General features: G+C 36.2%; 1 protein-coding gene across 1 annotated transcript; it reads right to left on the bottom strand.

Moving 5' to 3' along the window:
- Positions 1 to 488: 488 nt before the first annotated feature.
- On the bottom strand, positions 489 to 1,483 carry LOC133838093 (uncharacterized). The gene has a single exon (XM_062269059.1). The coding sequence runs from the start codon at positions 1,337 to 1,339 to the stop codon at positions 929 to 931; it is 411 nt and encodes a 136-aa protein (XP_062125043.1). The 5' UTR covers positions 1,340 to 1,483; the 3' UTR covers positions 489 to 928.
- Positions 1,484 to 17,594: the final 16,111 nt, after the last annotated feature.

Consider the following 17,594-nt stretch of genomic DNA (forward strand, 5'->3'; position numbering starts at 1 on the left):
GCAACCTCTAAATCTGCTACCAGGCACTCACACACACACACTATAATATATATATAGTGTGTATGTGTGGAGGGAGAGAGAAGAAACCTTTTGGCGAAGCTTTTCCTTTTTGCCTCGTTTATTTCTTTTTTATTTCGCTGCTTCTCGTCGCAATATTTTCCATTTCATTTTCTGCGCGGTTTGGCTTTGACTGCATGGCTGACTGCGTTCCAGAATGTGTGTGTGTGTGAGTGTGCAAGTGTGTGTGTGGGTTGGCGTTATCTTTACCACAATAGCAGAATTCCATACCCAAGCACTACACATACACATATTCATATATATACACTCTTATATTGTATATAGTATAGAGACAACCCGCAGCCATTTGCTTTTATGTTCCTTTGGGTTATTGCACCTTTGACTTTGAGTTGTTGCGAATTTCCCATTTTTTTGTTCGCTTTTCGCTTTTCGTTTTTCGGGCCAACCCAAGAGAAGAAGCTAAGCAACCATTTCACATGTCCCATTTATTGTTATTTCTTTTTAACCAAGCTCTCATGTGTGTGTGTGTGTGTTGGGTGTGTGGCAAGCTGAAAGCAGCCGCAAGTATTTCCTAATCAGGTTTTAACTACTATGTAATGGGATTCTGAGACTTTGGCATCGCTCGACGACGTCGTCGAGCAGCAGCAACAACAGCAGCAGGCAGCGGCAAGCAAGGTGCCAAATCGTAATTTACATGGATTTCGTACAGATACCCAACGAATTGAATTGAAAGCCAGAGCAAAGCTACCGCTAATGTATTGTAGATTATGCCAAATCCCGCACAGTTTTTATGCCACACGCATGTGCATTAACACACAGCAGCCAAAGGAACAACATGATTTTCTTTGTGTCCCTCTCTCTTCACATTTAATTTCGAGATCCTTCTCCACTTCCCCATTAACTCTACTCATCAGACAACACTGCTACTCTGGCAGCTACTGCGACTGAGGTGCAAGTATCGCGTCGATGCTTGTTGCCGCTTCCGCAGCCATTTGCGCAACTCGTATGCCACATTGCAGGTGATCAGCGTTAGCATTAGCACAATTATGAAGGCGGCAAAGATGAGCAGAAACCAATGAAAGTAACAGGACATCGTCACAGGTCGCCGCAGCCATCCGGTCCAGCTGCCAATGCAATCCTCGACAACACAACGGCCACGAGCATTCCGCACACAGCCTTTGGCACAACATCCATTCGCACTGAACTTGCCACAGTTCTTGTGAGGCACTAGTTGAGTCGTCATCTCGACGCAGTTCACTTGACTCATGGCTGGACGCAACAATTCACCCAGCACCAGCGAAATCACCAGATAAAACAGCATAATATTAGTTAAAGTTGTTGTCAAGATATACTAAAAGACTCTCAAGGCCACAACAACCACAACTGATATCAATAAGAGTCGACAAATTTGGGTAAAGAATGTGCCGAAAGTCAAAGTTGTAGATTGAGTAAGTCAAGGCTAGTTTCGAGATTTGAGATTGAAGTAAATTTCAAGCAGTAGATATTTTTATCTGTATTTTTTATGTATTTGTAAATATTTGAAATATTTTATCCAGCATCATTTCATAATTACAATGGATGCTATGTGTATGGAAGTCTTACCGATTACTAGTTTATAAATTCCAGCAATATATTGACAAAGCATCACATAAAAAATGGAAATTAGGTTATCGCTTTTAGTAGCAAATTCGATTGTAGTGAGTCAACAGTTTTTTGGAGGAATTAAAAATACTACTAACACTATACGACTCTTTGAGAATGGTGATATACAGAACAAACACATGTAAACTAAAAAAAAAAAATATTTAAAAAAGAAAGAAATGAAACAATACAATTACAACTCAGCTTTTATTATGGCAACGACAATGTTGCTTCTAGGCAATAAGTGTTTACTAAAGGACTAAGCTATATTTATGAATATTTTTATTACAATCACATTTTTTCGTAACTGCAAAAGTCAATCTAAACAACAGCCAATTACAGCTTTGATATAGTGCAAAAAATTGTTTTTAAATCACTGTTTCCTTAACTACTTAAATAGTCTTTCTAAGGAATGCTACAAGAAGTGCGTTGAATCTGCTTTTGCAGAATTATATTACAAAATTATTTCTTCTTTTTCAGAACTATATTTCAAAATTATTTCTTCTTTTTTCCATAGAATACTTAGAAGCACATCCACTCGCCACTAGTTTTAATTTTGCTTACACAAATTTGTACTTTGTATGTCAATAACTTCATACAGTGCGTATGCGTAATTTTGGTCACTCTTGATGCGTTGACTTGTTGTCAGGATCCGAGCGTGGTGTGTACTTTGGCGGTGGTCCTTGCTGTGAATGTGGCATAAACAACACATCCGTATTGGGTAAATTGACTAAATTAGCGATCAACTCGCGCATTTCACGCTTCTGACGGTGGTGTTTGCAATAATTAACCAAACTGATAAAGAGCACAATCAGACAGGCAAAGAGACCGACCAGGGCAACAGCATAAGGATCCACGTTGATCTCCACAACTCTGTGCACACAGTTGTAACCAGTTGCCGACGTCACAGAGCAGAAACTCATTAGAAACAAAAGCCACGCGAGTTTTGTAAACGATTTCGAAAGCATATCTTGCAAGTTCTTGAAGTCACAACAAAGTCTCAAACTTTACTAAAACTATGGACGACTTCTACTTAAGCTTTTATAGGCGTCTTATCGGTACAGCTGGAAATTCCCAGCAAATTAATTGGAAACGATAAATACAAGTTGCAAGATGACGGCGTTTGAGAAGTTTCAAATAATATTTATGTATGTTGCGAGGTTCCCTGGGGGACAAAACATAATTAGAAATTGCTGATGGAAACCAAAATCAAAATAATGAGCGCAATGTAAATGCTGATATAAAGCGAGGCATGGGAAGGGGGAAGGGGGAAAGAATTGGTCAAATCAGCATTACAAAGTGATTTTAATGCAATTCGTGATTTCGCATAATTATTAAGTAAATAATTAAAATTTGTGTGTGTTTGCACAAAACCGAAATGAAAACATTAAAATTTAATGCAGCCTCCCAAAACTGACATCGTTGTTGTTCTCGTTGTTGTTGTTGTTGCCACCAGGTGCATGGGGCATTTACAGCTGGACTTAGGCATGCTTATGCCACATGCAACAGAACCCCTTCATGCCCCCTTAACATGCCACGCAAATAACTAATGCGTAAATATTAGCAAATGGCCGAAATGTGGCATCAACCCAAACCCCCCAGCGAGCTGCCTCTCGCCACATGAAGCATATAAATTTCGAGTCACATATGCAATGTGCTCCAATGCGTTGTTGTTGTTATCGTTGTTGTATTTGTAATAAGCAATCAATTATTATTATTGAATTTAGGCGCGGTTTGTGCAACGCATTGTGGGGCAGGGTTTGTGGCAGGTGTCTGAGGCTCGGGGCACGGTCAGCTCGACTAATGCGCCTAATGAGAATTTAAGCATTTGCACCACCTTTTGCGCCCCCAATGTAAATGGATTTGTAAGGCACACACACACACACACACATATATATACACACACCCACACACACACCAGAGGTACAGTTGCGTAAAACACCATTAGATTTGAGCTCATTTAGACGGTTTTTGGTTTCAAATTAGTTCAAAGTATATAAATCTGTATTGCATTGCGCTAAAGTGGATATTAAATAAGTACGGACTAACAATGCTATAAGTAATTAAGATATTAACTTGCCGCTTTGTGGCGCTTGTTTTGCATACCATCAAATTTCCAGTAATGTTATGAATGTGGCTTGAAATCTTTACAAATTATTGGGAAGAATAGAATGTTGAATCTTCAAAATTCACAATTGTTTTTTGTATTCAGTAACGCACTTATATAAATCATATCTAAAAAACTTATTGTGAGTTGTCAAAGACTTAAAGAATTTTTATATAAATGTTACATGCTTTCATTAAGGCAACTTCTAGTAGAAGTTTCTTTGAATATGCGACACAACGCATTTGTTTTAAGATATACATTTAATACATTCTGTGATTTCTATTATACGCTGTAATTAATTATACTTTATTATGCAAAATTCTGTTTATTTAAGTGCATAAAATAAAACTTAAAGCAACTTTTATGACATATCGAAATATGATTTTCTTAAGAACATCATTAAATTGTATTACAATATTTGTAAATCTTTAGTAACACGTTTTCAAAAAGGCCACTTTGGATCTCTAAAACCTACTGTGGATTCCCGAATATAGAATTTAAGAAATCACACATTTTTATATACTTTTGTTACATGCTCTTAGAAATGCATCTTTGAGTACTTAAGCAATTAATATAGTTTCTACAATATATAATATTTAAACTTATAATTTTTGTCAATTTTAAATATAGTGTTTACAAACACTAATCTGAATTTTTAAAAAATTGTTATTTATTACTAGAATATTAAGAATCATATTTTGGTTAATGTTTTGCCAAAGTAATCAAGTGCTGCTCTTAAAATTATTGAAAGACACATAGCAATGCAAATATCTTAAAGAACAGAAAACCATATAATATAAAATCGAAATTTGACACTGATATTTCTATTGCATCTGATTAAATTCACTTCAAGAACTTGCAAATAAAAAGATCACAATTTGTGTAAAGCTTTAAGAAGCTGACTTGTAAAACTAAGAGATTAGTTAATAAAGCAACAATCGCAGAAATGGATATAAAAAGTGAAAAGAATAAAAGATACTATAAAGTACTGCCAGTCATGGTAAGTTTAAGATTGCTTCCTTCAATGCCCATCAGCAGCTCATCAAGTGCTTGGCAACTAAACCGATTTGGCAATTCGAAACGCGTTAATGATAATTTAATTATGGCCCAGACGATATGACAAAGTGTATCGGAGTAGAGAGGGGGGAGAAGAGCGGAAAGCGGGCTTAGTTATGGACTGACTGTGGCCAAGCTAATTGCAGCAAATCTGCTTTGGGGTCAGTTCAGCCAGTTCTGCGGCCGCTTTTGGCCATTTGAACGGTTTTGGCTGATGTGGCCCAAAGTGCGCTTATTAACTGTTAATTGTGCAAATGTGCGGCAGCTTTGCAATGCACCAAGCTTCGGGGGCAACAATTGCAGGTCATCCAGAGAGAGAGAGTTTGTAATGTGTTATCAACAAAGCGTTTTGTAATGAGCAATCTTTTGTTGTAAGAGCGATGCGTTGATGATTTGCGTAGGGCTGGCAGAATAAATATAAATATACAAATACAAAAGTGCTACACGACAAAACCCGATTTTCAATTGCAATACATTTTCAAGATAACACTAAAAAACACGCGCTGACAGCGCTTGCGATATGAACAATAAATAAAATATTTCACAAAAAGCAGAAATACAAAAAATAAAATTACGAGTAACTGAAGGGAAGGTGAGTGAGCGCGACTGAGAAATACTCTGTATTGAAATTAGAGTTTTAGTTTTTAATATAAAGAAAGTCAAAAACTTGGCAAAGAAAATTACGAGTAAGTAAATTTTGAGAATGTGACTGTAAAATACTCTATATTGAAAGTCGAGTTTTAGTTTATGATTTAAATAAGGTAAGAAACCTGTGAAAAGAAAAACTTACGAATAAGTAAAGGGAAGATGAGTGAGAGCGACTGTTGGATACTTTGAATTGAAAATAGACATTCAGTTAATGATTTAAATAAAGGGAAGAACTTGAGCTAGAGAAATAAGTAATTAGATTAAGTTAGTTCATTTAACACTTTCATTTTATATATGTACATATATCCAAGATTAAATTTTTATAGAAAATCAGATCAAATTAAAGATTATAATTACTTTTAAATGTTAAATTTTAAATTCTATAAAAGGAACCTTTTCCTAGAATTTTCACTGCAAAAAGAAAGTTGTTTTAAATTTAAGTTGAATCCCTTCAATGATTTGTTTCCTAATCACTTTTAACTGTCCTTTTCCTTACAATTACTTCAACAACTTGAACTACCCTATATTGACGAAGCTTGTAGTCTAGGGTATAACAGATGTCAGGCAATGTCGCTTTGGCAATTCGACAGATGCCGATGCGGATACAGAAGCAGATACAGATACAGTTATACGAAATCCATATTGAAAATTGATTTAAATTTTTAATAGGCATTTTCCCTCTGTCTCCAATCGACTTGTTCCAATCCTATACAAGTGTGTGTGTGTGTGTGTGTGCTGGGTGTGTGACACTATCTCTGGCCTGTGTGAGCGCTTTGATAAAAATGCAATGCACGCAACAATTGAAGGCTTACTGGCAAAAAGATACGATATGAAGCGACGGGGCTCTAGTTAAATATGGAAACAATAACGAAATGCCAAAATGAAATCGGGTCTGTGAGCATCAGGCGATAGCTGATTGCTGGCAAGAGAAGGGAGATGGAGGGGGGAGAGGGAAAGAGTGTGGCGCCACACTTGTAAGTGGATGCCACATATGCATATAGCACCATGAATATGAATATATATACGCATGGATATTGCATACATACATATATATAGTATTTCTCATGCTGTCAAATCATATTTTAATCTGTTTTGATTGCTGACTTTTGTGCAAGGGATTTGTGCAACTGCAACGGCAAAAGCATCAGCAACTGCCACTGCCACACTGAATATGCAACGTGTGCCATGAAAAAATTGCATTTTATTTTATTTAGCTGTGAGTCGGAGTCTGCTTGCGTTGCGTATGTTATGTGTGTGTGTGTTGTTGTCTTTTTCCATTTGCTTCATTTGATGTTGCCAAAGTTAAGCAGTAAAATCCACTTTTTACGAGTACACGAGATGCTTGTTGTAACCCAAACAAACATATACAGGAATATATAGCATGTGCATAAATGAACACAAAACCCTACAGGAATTTGTTATTAAAAGAATGCAAAGTCAACGAGAGACGCAACACAAAGTTCAGTAAGAAATCACTGTTGGCGCAGCAATAGCAAATAAAGAATATGCAGTGTGTAATATTAAAAGAAAGAACTGTAATTGATTGGTTGGTAAATTAACAAAACTACAGCATTTCTATAATTATGCTAAAGAAACAATGCAGGTTTATAAATATTCTTCTTAAGCTCCGCTCCATTGTGGGAAAGTTATTAAACTTTAATAAAGCAAATTTCAGTCCACAATAATCTCATTAAGTTGGTATTTTATTTTATAATATTACTTTCAGTATTTAATTCTAAACTAGAAAAAGTTATTGAACTTTAATTAGGCAAATTTCATTCCACAATAATTCCATTAGGTATTTTTTTTATAAGATTACCTTCAGTATTCAATTCTAATCTAGAAAAAGTTATTAAACTTTAATTAGGAAATTTCATTCCCCAATAATCGCATTAAGTATTTTACTTTCAGTATTCAATTGTGAACTATATTTGAATTATTTGTATATATTTTGTGTTAAATTGTTCAGAGAACTTAAATTTCTTTAATAGTTGATCTTAAAAAATTTTATTTAAACAAGTTATTTTTTTGGCTTATTTAGTTGCTGTTAGAAAACAACATTTATACCAAGGAAACGGCTTGGACTATATTGATAGCATGGCGTATACGTAATTTTATATGTATAGAGAAGGCAAAAGGGTTTTCTTTTCTTTTCTAAAACTCTACTACAAGCACTAAAAGCTTTTCTTCACTATTTGTTGGAACTGAAAAGTATAAATTGACCTGTAGCTAAAAAAATAAATTCCTATCCATTGTTGACAAATTCAAATTTGTTAAATAAAATGATTTAAACAAATTCTGCAAATAAATGTATATACTCATAAATTAATATAACTTCAGTATATACATATACATATGTATGTATCTGCATGAGTATTTGTGCTATAAATATCTAACTTCAATTTCGTTTGGTTACTCATACGCACTGCTTATAAAATTTGCTTAGAATATTTCAGCTGACGCATCGCTATTTCCCTCTCTCTCTCTCTGTCGCACTCTCTTCACATTGCAGCACACGCCTCGCATGGCTTTGTCCAGTGACTTAAATACACATAACCATAGATGGCGCCACTGTGGCAGGCAACGATGAAGACGAGAGGCAGCGAGAAGCAGAAGAGATTGTCAACATATTAGCTTCAAATTGCTAAAGTTCTGCGACTTTTGCTGTTGGCTCATTTTCTCTTACACGCATACACAGTTAGAGTGTGAGTGTGCGTGTGTGTGCATGTGTGTGTGTGGGGTGCTGTTTAATGTGCTGTTGCCAACTATTTTAGCCAAAGCTCATATGGGTTGCGATGCCGCCGCCGCCGCCAATGTTGGGTTGGTGGAGAGAGGAGAGGAGAGATCGGGTGATTTGCTTGCTCAGCTTAACAGGGCCCAGCACAGCATAGAACAGCATAGAAGAGAGCACCAAGCGACTGTCCGTCTGTCCGTCCGTCTGTCTGCAGCCCCGACGGACGACCCGTTCCCATTTGGCCAAGAGCAACAACGTTGAGCTACTTTGCGTTGCGTTCGGTTGACATTCGTAAAATCTCAAAATCCCGAAGGTCGTTGCCAGGGATTTTCTCAGATTTTGTTAGATTTAAATGAATTAGTTGCGTGGCCGATTGATTTTTTGACCTTTTTTCTTCGTTTTCATTGCTGCTATTTTGTTTCGTTTTTTTTTCTTTTTGTTTTGCTTTGCGGCTTAAATTCGGACAACTCTAAGTAGGCCGAAATGCAGTTGCCACACTTGCCACACCTCTCACTTAGTTGCAACGTTGTCGCCGAAGCCAAATGAGTACAAATGTGGCAAAGAGCTCAACGATAAATGACAACAAATTGTTTGTTTGTTGGATTTTTGCACATTTTTCGTCGACTAAATGCAAAAAAATGTGCACTGCGTTTAGCAAGTAATTAAAATATGACTTGGACTCTGAATAATGTTCACAGTGCCAGAGAGTCAACAAACAAATGGAGGAAATGGAGGAAATGTGAAATGGGAAAGGATGCGCACAGGACACGACTGGCAGAGGCAGGGCTTAAAAAAGCATCAAATTTCATATTCAAAATGGCATTTTACATGTTGAGCATAATTTATAAATGCACGCAGTCCAGCAACCGACAACGCAAGGATAGCCAACGACAACAAGGACAACAAACGGCGCCGCCAGCAAGGACATGAAATGTGCTGCGGCTGCAATATTTTTGAAGCGACATTGTCGACACCACAGAGAGGCATCGATGTCGATGTCGTTTCCAGTTCCCACTTTCCCTCTTTCCCCTGGCTGCCTCCTCGTTGTCCTTGTCGTTGCCGTTGTCCATGTCCATGTCGTTGTCCATGTCGTCGCTGTGCAGCAGCAAACAGCAAACAAGCCGCAGTCCCTGTGACCCAGCCTCCTTCTCCTCCTCCTCCTCCTTCTTCCTCTACCTCAATACCTGTGCCCAGTTGCCTCTGCCTCTCCCTCTGTCTCTGGTGCCATTTAATGGCCTCTTTCAGCCATGGGGCCAACATGTTGAAAGGATTGCGTCGAGTTATGTGTGCTCCTCTCTGCCACAGTTGATTGGCTGTTATTTTTGGTGCGCGAACTGAGCGCAGCACTGTTGAAATTTGCATATCAAAAACGCAAAGGCTACAGAGAGACAGAGAGAGAGAAAGAGAGAGCAAGAGAAAGGACATTGTGTGTCTGTGTGGTGTGTGTTTGCAGATTGCCTGTAATAGCCAGCCCAAAAGTCCAAGTCCCATCCTCCTTCGGAGTGCCTGCTCTATGAATTTATGAACATAATATAAATTTATTTTTGCAACTTCTCATGTTTTTGTTTTCGGGCCAGCCAAAAATCTGCATGTGCTGCCAACAGCATCAGCAGCAGCAGCAGCACAAAAGCCCTCGGACCAGGCCAACAACCAGCTAGCCATTCAACCATCCAGCCAGGCAGCACAACAAAGGGATTGTTATGTCAGTCGAGTGTGTGTGTGTGCGAGTGTGTATGGGTGTATGTGTGGGTGTTGCATTTACTGTGCTTTCGAGCACGTTCAAGTTTATTTATGCGTATGCAGAATACTTAATGAAAATTTAAATGTAAAAGTTACTCGTAGATTGCAGACGTTCCTCCTCCTCCTGCTCCTCCTCCTTCTCCTTCTTCTTCTCCTTCTTCCTCTCCCAGTAAAGGGACAAAAATGCTAAAGCAGCTGCAGTGACCGGAACAATCAGCAAACTAGCTGCATTTCTGCATCTTCAACTTGGGCCACTTAAATAAATGAAAATTACTTTTGCATGAAAAAAAAAAGCTCGAAACTTTGTCCAAGCACAAACAAAGTAATTTCCACAATCATGAGGAGGATCTATCTATAAAACTTGGCTTACCCACTATGCTTAGCAATTACAATAAGCCCCATCTGCATTTCTATAACTACTTCAAACTATGGTTTGTCATTATTGTTTTTATATTATTTCAGTTTTTTGAAATGTAAAAAAATTTAGTAAGCATTTCTTATATTTCTTTCGTTGTATAATATTCCAATAGATAGGACAGTTCATAATCAAATTCTTTGAAAACATCTTAAAGAGTTACTTTAAAGTATACATATCTTAATCTTAAAATATTCCTTAGAAGATAAAACCAAAACAATCCGTCTTAATTCTTAATTTTTACTATTTGGACTATCAAAAAAATTTAATGTTTGAATATTCTTTTGACTGCAATTTGAAAATATTCTGTTCCTAAAGTATTTCCTAACATTAAAAGGTGTTTGCAGATGTTGTCCATATCAAGTTCTTAAAATATTCCTTTCAAGATGAAACACTATAAATTTCTCGTATATCCTTAGATTCAATTTATATAATCTTTATTTACTTTATATTTATTATGTGCTGCTGACATCATTAATTTTCTGTTTATTATTTCTGATTTGCTTAAGTTTCCCAGTTCGGTAACTTTTTTATCATTTTTAATAAAAAAGATGAAACACAAAATCAATCTTAATCGCTATTTTTGCATAAGTGTTCCATAAAATTATAATATTTAGAAGTGAACGGAAGTGAAAATTAAAATTGATTATTTTTATATTGTACTATACTAAAACCTTTTCCAACTTTTCTACTAATGAATTGTAATTGAAATACTTGAAGTTATCGATAAATACAATCACAGAAATATCATTTAAAGACCCCTTAAACAATGCTCATTTGCGTATAAATAAAATGAAATGGAATCGAAATCGGAATCTATTGCATAACTGTGTCTCTAAGCCGGGATAGAGCTGCTGTGTCCAGTTGTAGCTTATTATGCAAATGCAAATGTCTTCAGACATTCTGTTACTCCTTTTAATGTGAATCTCTGTCCAGGGGGAAGACCTCTGTCTCCCCCTTCCCCCCTGAAAAGCCTGCTTAGCCACCATTTTAGCAGAAGCATTCGATTTAGATGCAAATTCATCATATAGCCGGACATAATGCGCTGACCAAGAGAAACAATAAAATAAAGCACAAATATGGTAAGAGAGGTGGACAAAAAGATACCCTTTGAAAAGAAATGAATTTAAAGATAGAAAGAAGTTCAAGAGAGAGAGAGAGAGAGGGGTGTCAAATAAAGATTTTAGATTAGATTAGATATTATACTAAATACTTATTCAAATTGTAGTCTCATCACTCCCGTCTTCAACAACTTGTACAGGGTATCAAACCCCAGCATTTCAGAATTGAAATTTCATCCTTTTGCCAATTCATGCATAATGTGGAAGAACAACAAGCAAACTGGGCAGCGTCTCCTCTCCAAAGAGGCAGTTAAATTAGAAGATGTGTGAGGAGCTGCCAAAAAAAGTTTTATGAAAATAAAAATCGACTGAAACAAGCGCCTAATTCCTTACCAAAATGTAAATACGTAAATACATAACTCAAAAATCCAATTGCCATAAATAAAAGCAGCTTGAGTCAAAATAAAAATACAAAAAAAAAACGACTAAAACTTTTGCCTTGTGCGGGAAATTTTGTTGGCCAGTGAAAAGAAGAGAGGGGGAGAGGAGAGGAAATAGGCAACCGACTCGTAACTCCATCAAATGATGTACAACTTAACACATTTGCTGTATAAATCTTGTTCTCGCAAGTCGAGTTATTCAAAAATCGCTTCTAAATTGGCTACAATGTGTTTTTTCTTGTTGTTTTTGTTTCTGTTGCTTTGTGGCATGTTTTGTTTTTTCGTTTTTCGGTTTTTTTGTTTTTGCAGTTTTTTGTGCAGCTTTCGATTTGTGTGTAGATTTCGTGCACATTTATCTTGGGGCAGCTTATGGAAAAAGTTATGAAATATGCGCACGAGCATCGCACAAATTGTCTATGAGACTGAGACGGAAGTGGGAACTGAGGACTGGAAAGGAAGGAAAGGTTTGCTCCCCAAAAACAAAGTAGAACTGCAAAGTTATATACACAAAAATATATATATTTCTAGCACTGTCCGTTTGCCCCCTGGATCCCTCTTTTATTCTCGTCTATGGCCACAACAAATTGTCGAAAAAGCTGTTTTTTATGACTGCCCATAGTCATTCAGATTCACATTCACATTCACATTCACATTTGTATTCACATATGGAAGAGATTCACATTCGCATCTCAACTCAACTCTAATTCGCATTCTCGTAGTGACGTGCAAATGTACTTGACAACAGTTTTTCACCCCTTTTCCCAAACTGAGCTGCGACTTGGAATTCTCGAGTATTCGAAATACTCGCACTTCTAATGATGGGCTTTAAGCAACTTTTTTTTGTTGCAGCCGATAAATCAACTTTAGCTAGATTAGTGCCAGAGATTTTTCGTGTTAACTTAAAGTGTAAGACTTGATTAGAATGGAATTAAATCAGATATATATCGCTTAACTATCTTAGAGCAACTTTTCCACTCATTCTTCTTACATCAAATATCACAGAATATCTCTTTACAAATTAGAGTAAAGTAACACCTCTTTTTTTTAATCTTTTCCTTTTAGTCATTGCCTACTTTAAATTAAGAAGTATTTACTTTGCCTCATAAATAGATTACAAAATAAGCATATTCAATGATTTGCACATTTAATTAGCTAGAGTATCTAGATTAGACATACCAAACAATACAGTTAAAAGAAGCACACAAAAATACATAAATGAAAGTTTGTTGAGATGGAAAATGTAAGAAAATTAAGTTTCAATTCAACTTATATTCAAAATTTCCCATCTACCATAATGATAAGTTTCCTATGGAACTCATACCAATGTTACTTCAGCAACATATTAGGTTGTTTGGTAATAACATACCGGTTTATTTATTGATTTTTGACGACGATTTTAACATAGTTATCATTGTCCGATTTAAGTGCTATATGTACCGTTGTCTTCGATGATTTTCTGCAATTTTTATGGTAACTTGTATATGCCTCTCCTAAAGAATATTATTGTTTATTTCTTTATGAAGGAATATCCAATATTATAAATACTTTTTAGTTAAAGCAACAGTCCATACATCGATTGGATTTCACAATTACAAGGCAAGAAATGTGTTAAATATATATATATGACTTAATTTCATTCCTATTCTATTGAAAATTATTTTTATTTTTTTGTTAGTATAAAGTTTCTCTTAGTAGGAGATAGTTCTTGGCCATCCTGTGAAATCAGATGAACGCCATCGTTGAATTCAAATTTATTATGAATGTATTTTACATTTTTCTGTTTTTATTCTTACATACTTTTTCTATTCAATTATGATGAATGAAATTAAGAAATATGTGAAATACATAAATAGGAAATACATAAATAGGAAATAAGTATTGCTGAAGTTTCCGTGTGATTTTAATAAATTTTGTTTATCAAATGTTCCACTTCGAATAACTTTAGCTAATAAATAAAAAAAAAACCTACTAGAGTCAAATAAGTAAATTGTTAAATTAATGTGATTTCAGCAGCATTCGTAATAGTTTAAGCAATCAATAGAAATGTATAAATAAATTGTAATTGTGTGCTTGGGTTTTGCGCTGTAGTTAAAAGGAATTCGATAAGAAAAGCTCGTTGATAACACAAATTCTCTGTATGCATGCATGTGTGTGTGTGTGTGTTAAAATTAAATAAAATTAAATGTATATAAAATTAGGTTAATGCACAGTGGGAAAGAAGAGAGAGCGAAAAAATAGAAACACAGCAGCCAGCGGCCCCTTTTATTTTATTGTTATGTAGATGAAGCGAGGCTGAATCGTGGTTGTGGCATCGGCAGTGGCAGTGGCAACAATGTCCTGCCGCAGTCCCTGACGCACTTGCACGCACCCATGCCACAGCACATACGCTGCCCCTCTCCCCCCTTTTCCCTCCCCGTTCACCCCGTGGAGCCAAAAACATGGGACTTAAACAGGACTTATGGTTATCTGCGCATTTTATGGATATTGCGCTCAACTGGCAAGCAGTTTGGCCTGCTTTCCAATGTGCCACCTCCCCTTCCCCCTCCCACCTTCCCCACCTCTTCTGCAACACAGAAAATAAATGAAGTTACTTGCCAGCCATATGTTTGTTAAATGTTCTATGTAAATGTTAAGAAAGCACTTTAATTTCAGACCAAAAAGAGGAGACTGCCTGCTGCTCCAACAAAAAAGGAAAAGAATGTAAAAGGACATTAATTTAATGGCGCAAGCGAATGAAAGTGAAAAGTGTCTTCAGACTGAACTTGAAGAAAAACCAATTAAAAGCAAATAAAATGTAGCAAGCAAGAACGAACGAACGAAGCAGGCAAATTATGAACTGTTTTGTGTGTTGGGAACGCAAACTCGAACACGAGATATTTCCGAAAATAAAATGCGGCCCAGGCAGCGGCAGGCAGCAGCTAGCGCAAGTTAAGCCTAGTTAAGCCCACATCCATGCTACATGCAACATATGTACATGCTGCATGCAGTCGAAAATGCAACATAGAAACTAAAAACTGCTCCAGCAGCAGCGTCGCAACGTCGCGCCATTTGTCGCTCGAGCTAAGCCCACTTAAGCCCTAAAAAACAGCAGCCAGAGAAGCAACATCAGGGGTAGCAGAGCTGAAGGGGAAATCAGGGGGTAGAAGAAGCAGCAGCAACCAGTCGAGCAGTCGAGCAGTCGAGCGGCTGTTCGATTTGACTTATGGGTTCATTTGCTCGACTGTCAGAGTCAGTCCAGCTGGCTATTTATAGATGACTCGATGTATCTGTATCTTTAGCTATAATCTGTTGCACATCATCATCATCTGAGGCGATGCAGCTCACACTTGGAGTTGATCAAGTGGCGAGACTGTGGCAGGTTGCACAGTCCAAAGAACTTCCATCTCCTGTCCTGATAATCGACAGCAATTTCACGCGCGGTCGCTCAATTGTTTCATCTTTTTGAATATTCACGAATCTTTTCAATTTTAGAACACAATTGAGGCGCGACGCCAAAAGCAAATTGCCTCGTGAGCTGCCTCATTACGTCACTGAATTGTGTGCCTGCTGCATGCCACGTAATTACGAAGTGAAAGTGGAGAAAATGCCCCGTGCCGTGGATTACCGTGATTTTCCCCAAGTGAGCAGCTGAAGCGGCATTCGTATTCAAATTTCGAATATTTTCCACAGTTTATTTGTTGTCTTAGAGCACGCCTTCAATTACAACAAACAAATATTAGAATACCAAAAAAAAAAGATACAAAAGTATCTCAAGCGGGAACTACGCATCAGCTCAAGATACGTGAAGAAGTTCTCGCCTTTTGCTCACGAAGCCAGAGCAGCTGCTGTGAGGAGTTTGAATTACTTAAAGTAGAGCTTGTTAAATCCATTTTTAAATAGCCCATTGAGAATTCAGATCTGCATTTATGAGTATCTTTTTTTACCTCAACTCTTTTATAATTCTTTTTGGATTACAAGAGTATTTTTAAAATAGTCAACTCTTAAATTAAAATTTCAAATATTTTAATGTATGTTTATTTTAAGATCAGCCTACATTTACAATTTTAAATAAAAAATACATTTTGGGAACATTTTGAAATGTGTTTGCAAACATAAAACAAATAAAAAGATGTTGTAAACAGAATTTTTAAATTAGTGTGAAATAATTCCAACAAATAATATTAAATTACTTACAAGAATGTAAACAAAAATAGTTTTATATTATTTATTTTTTTCTTTCTTCTTTTATTTACAATCTGTCTAACATATTTAAATGATAGGTAAATTATGAAATTAACATTAAATCAACAGTTTTCCAATGAGTCCCTCTATTATTTATAATGTAACATCTTTTCATTTAGTTGGATCTATCATATCTATCGGAGAGATCGAGTATGTAGTATCTTTTCAGTTTTCTTACTATGAAATTGTTATCTATTAGAGTTAAGGCTACATTATTTTCATGGTCATTGAGGCTTTCGATGTATTTCATAAAATATAAAATTAGTGGTTAAAAATTATAACATTCAAAAACAATTTTATTATAACAAAAGCAAAGATTTCAAAAATGTTATAAAATAATGTTTAATAATTTCAATAAAATAAAAAAAAATTAAATTATATTAAGAAAAGTTCAAGTTATTTAAAACGTAGTATTTGAACCTATAAATGTTCGAAGATTAGGTATAGAAAATATTCAAAGAATTGTAAAATAATTTTCATATTTAACAAATTTTTAAATGTGTCCCCCTTACAACCTCTTTTTCATATTTACAACTAAAAAAATACATTAAAAGTAATCTTTCATATTTAAAAAATTTTTAAATGCGTCTCCCTTAAAACCTTTTTTCTATATTTAAAACTAAAAATAATATATTAAAAGCAATTCTTATTCATATTTTAAAACAACTTTCACCAAGTTCTGGTATTCTTTCTCTTACTTTCCAAAGTCCCCCTCTCATTATTGTCGCAAACAGAATTCGCAGCGTTAACTTTGCACAGCGGACACGCTTAAACCTGTTAGAGAAATCTCAAGTGCGTCCATTAAAATAGCAATCGGTTCGCCATTTTGTTGCTGGTGGTATTATTTCTGTTGTTGTTGTTGCTGCTGCTACTGGTGTGACTGGTTGTTATGAACACAACACAACAATAACAAAACTCCATCGTGCAACCCCCAAACAAGGTCTCCGCCCCCTCCACACTCAACTCAACTCACACTTACAGCCACCCACACACCCCTTTAATTATGATTCAGTGCACACAAACTTTTGTTGCGTGCCTTGTGTTTTGTTGTTCTTATTGTTGTTGTTGTTGCTGTTGTCCTTTTGTGCTAACTTTTCAATTCCTAATTATAATTAGAGAATCGGTTGTGTTCATAAATATTAAAAAGGGTCGGTACTACGAAGCTCCCACAGTGCTTCACTTGTTGTTGCTCGACTGCTGGCAACGGCAACGACATTGCATGAATAATTAACTCAAGTCTTTATGGGGGGACAACAATCGCCCCCATTCCCATTTCCATTCCCCTTACCCCCCTTTTGCTGGGCATCTATTTGCCATGCGCCATCTTGTTGTTGGCTACAAAGGAACAGAGCAACAGCAGCGAACAGTGCTCCAAAGACGTGCGGCGGCGACATGTCATGAATTTACTTATGAATATTTGCATTTTTAATGTAATTTGTCCGATGCGCTTGCTTGTGTGTGCGAAATGTCATCATATCGCTCGATAAGTCCAAAATGCTAGACTGGATCTAGG

This window comes from Drosophila sulfurigaster, chromosome 2R, assembly GCF_023558435.1.
Source record: "Drosophila sulfurigaster albostrigata strain 15112-1811.04 chromosome 2R, ASM2355843v2, whole genome shotgun sequence".
Classification (NCBI taxonomy): domain Eukaryota; kingdom Metazoa; phylum Arthropoda; class Insecta; order Diptera; family Drosophilidae; genus Drosophila; species Drosophila sulfurigaster.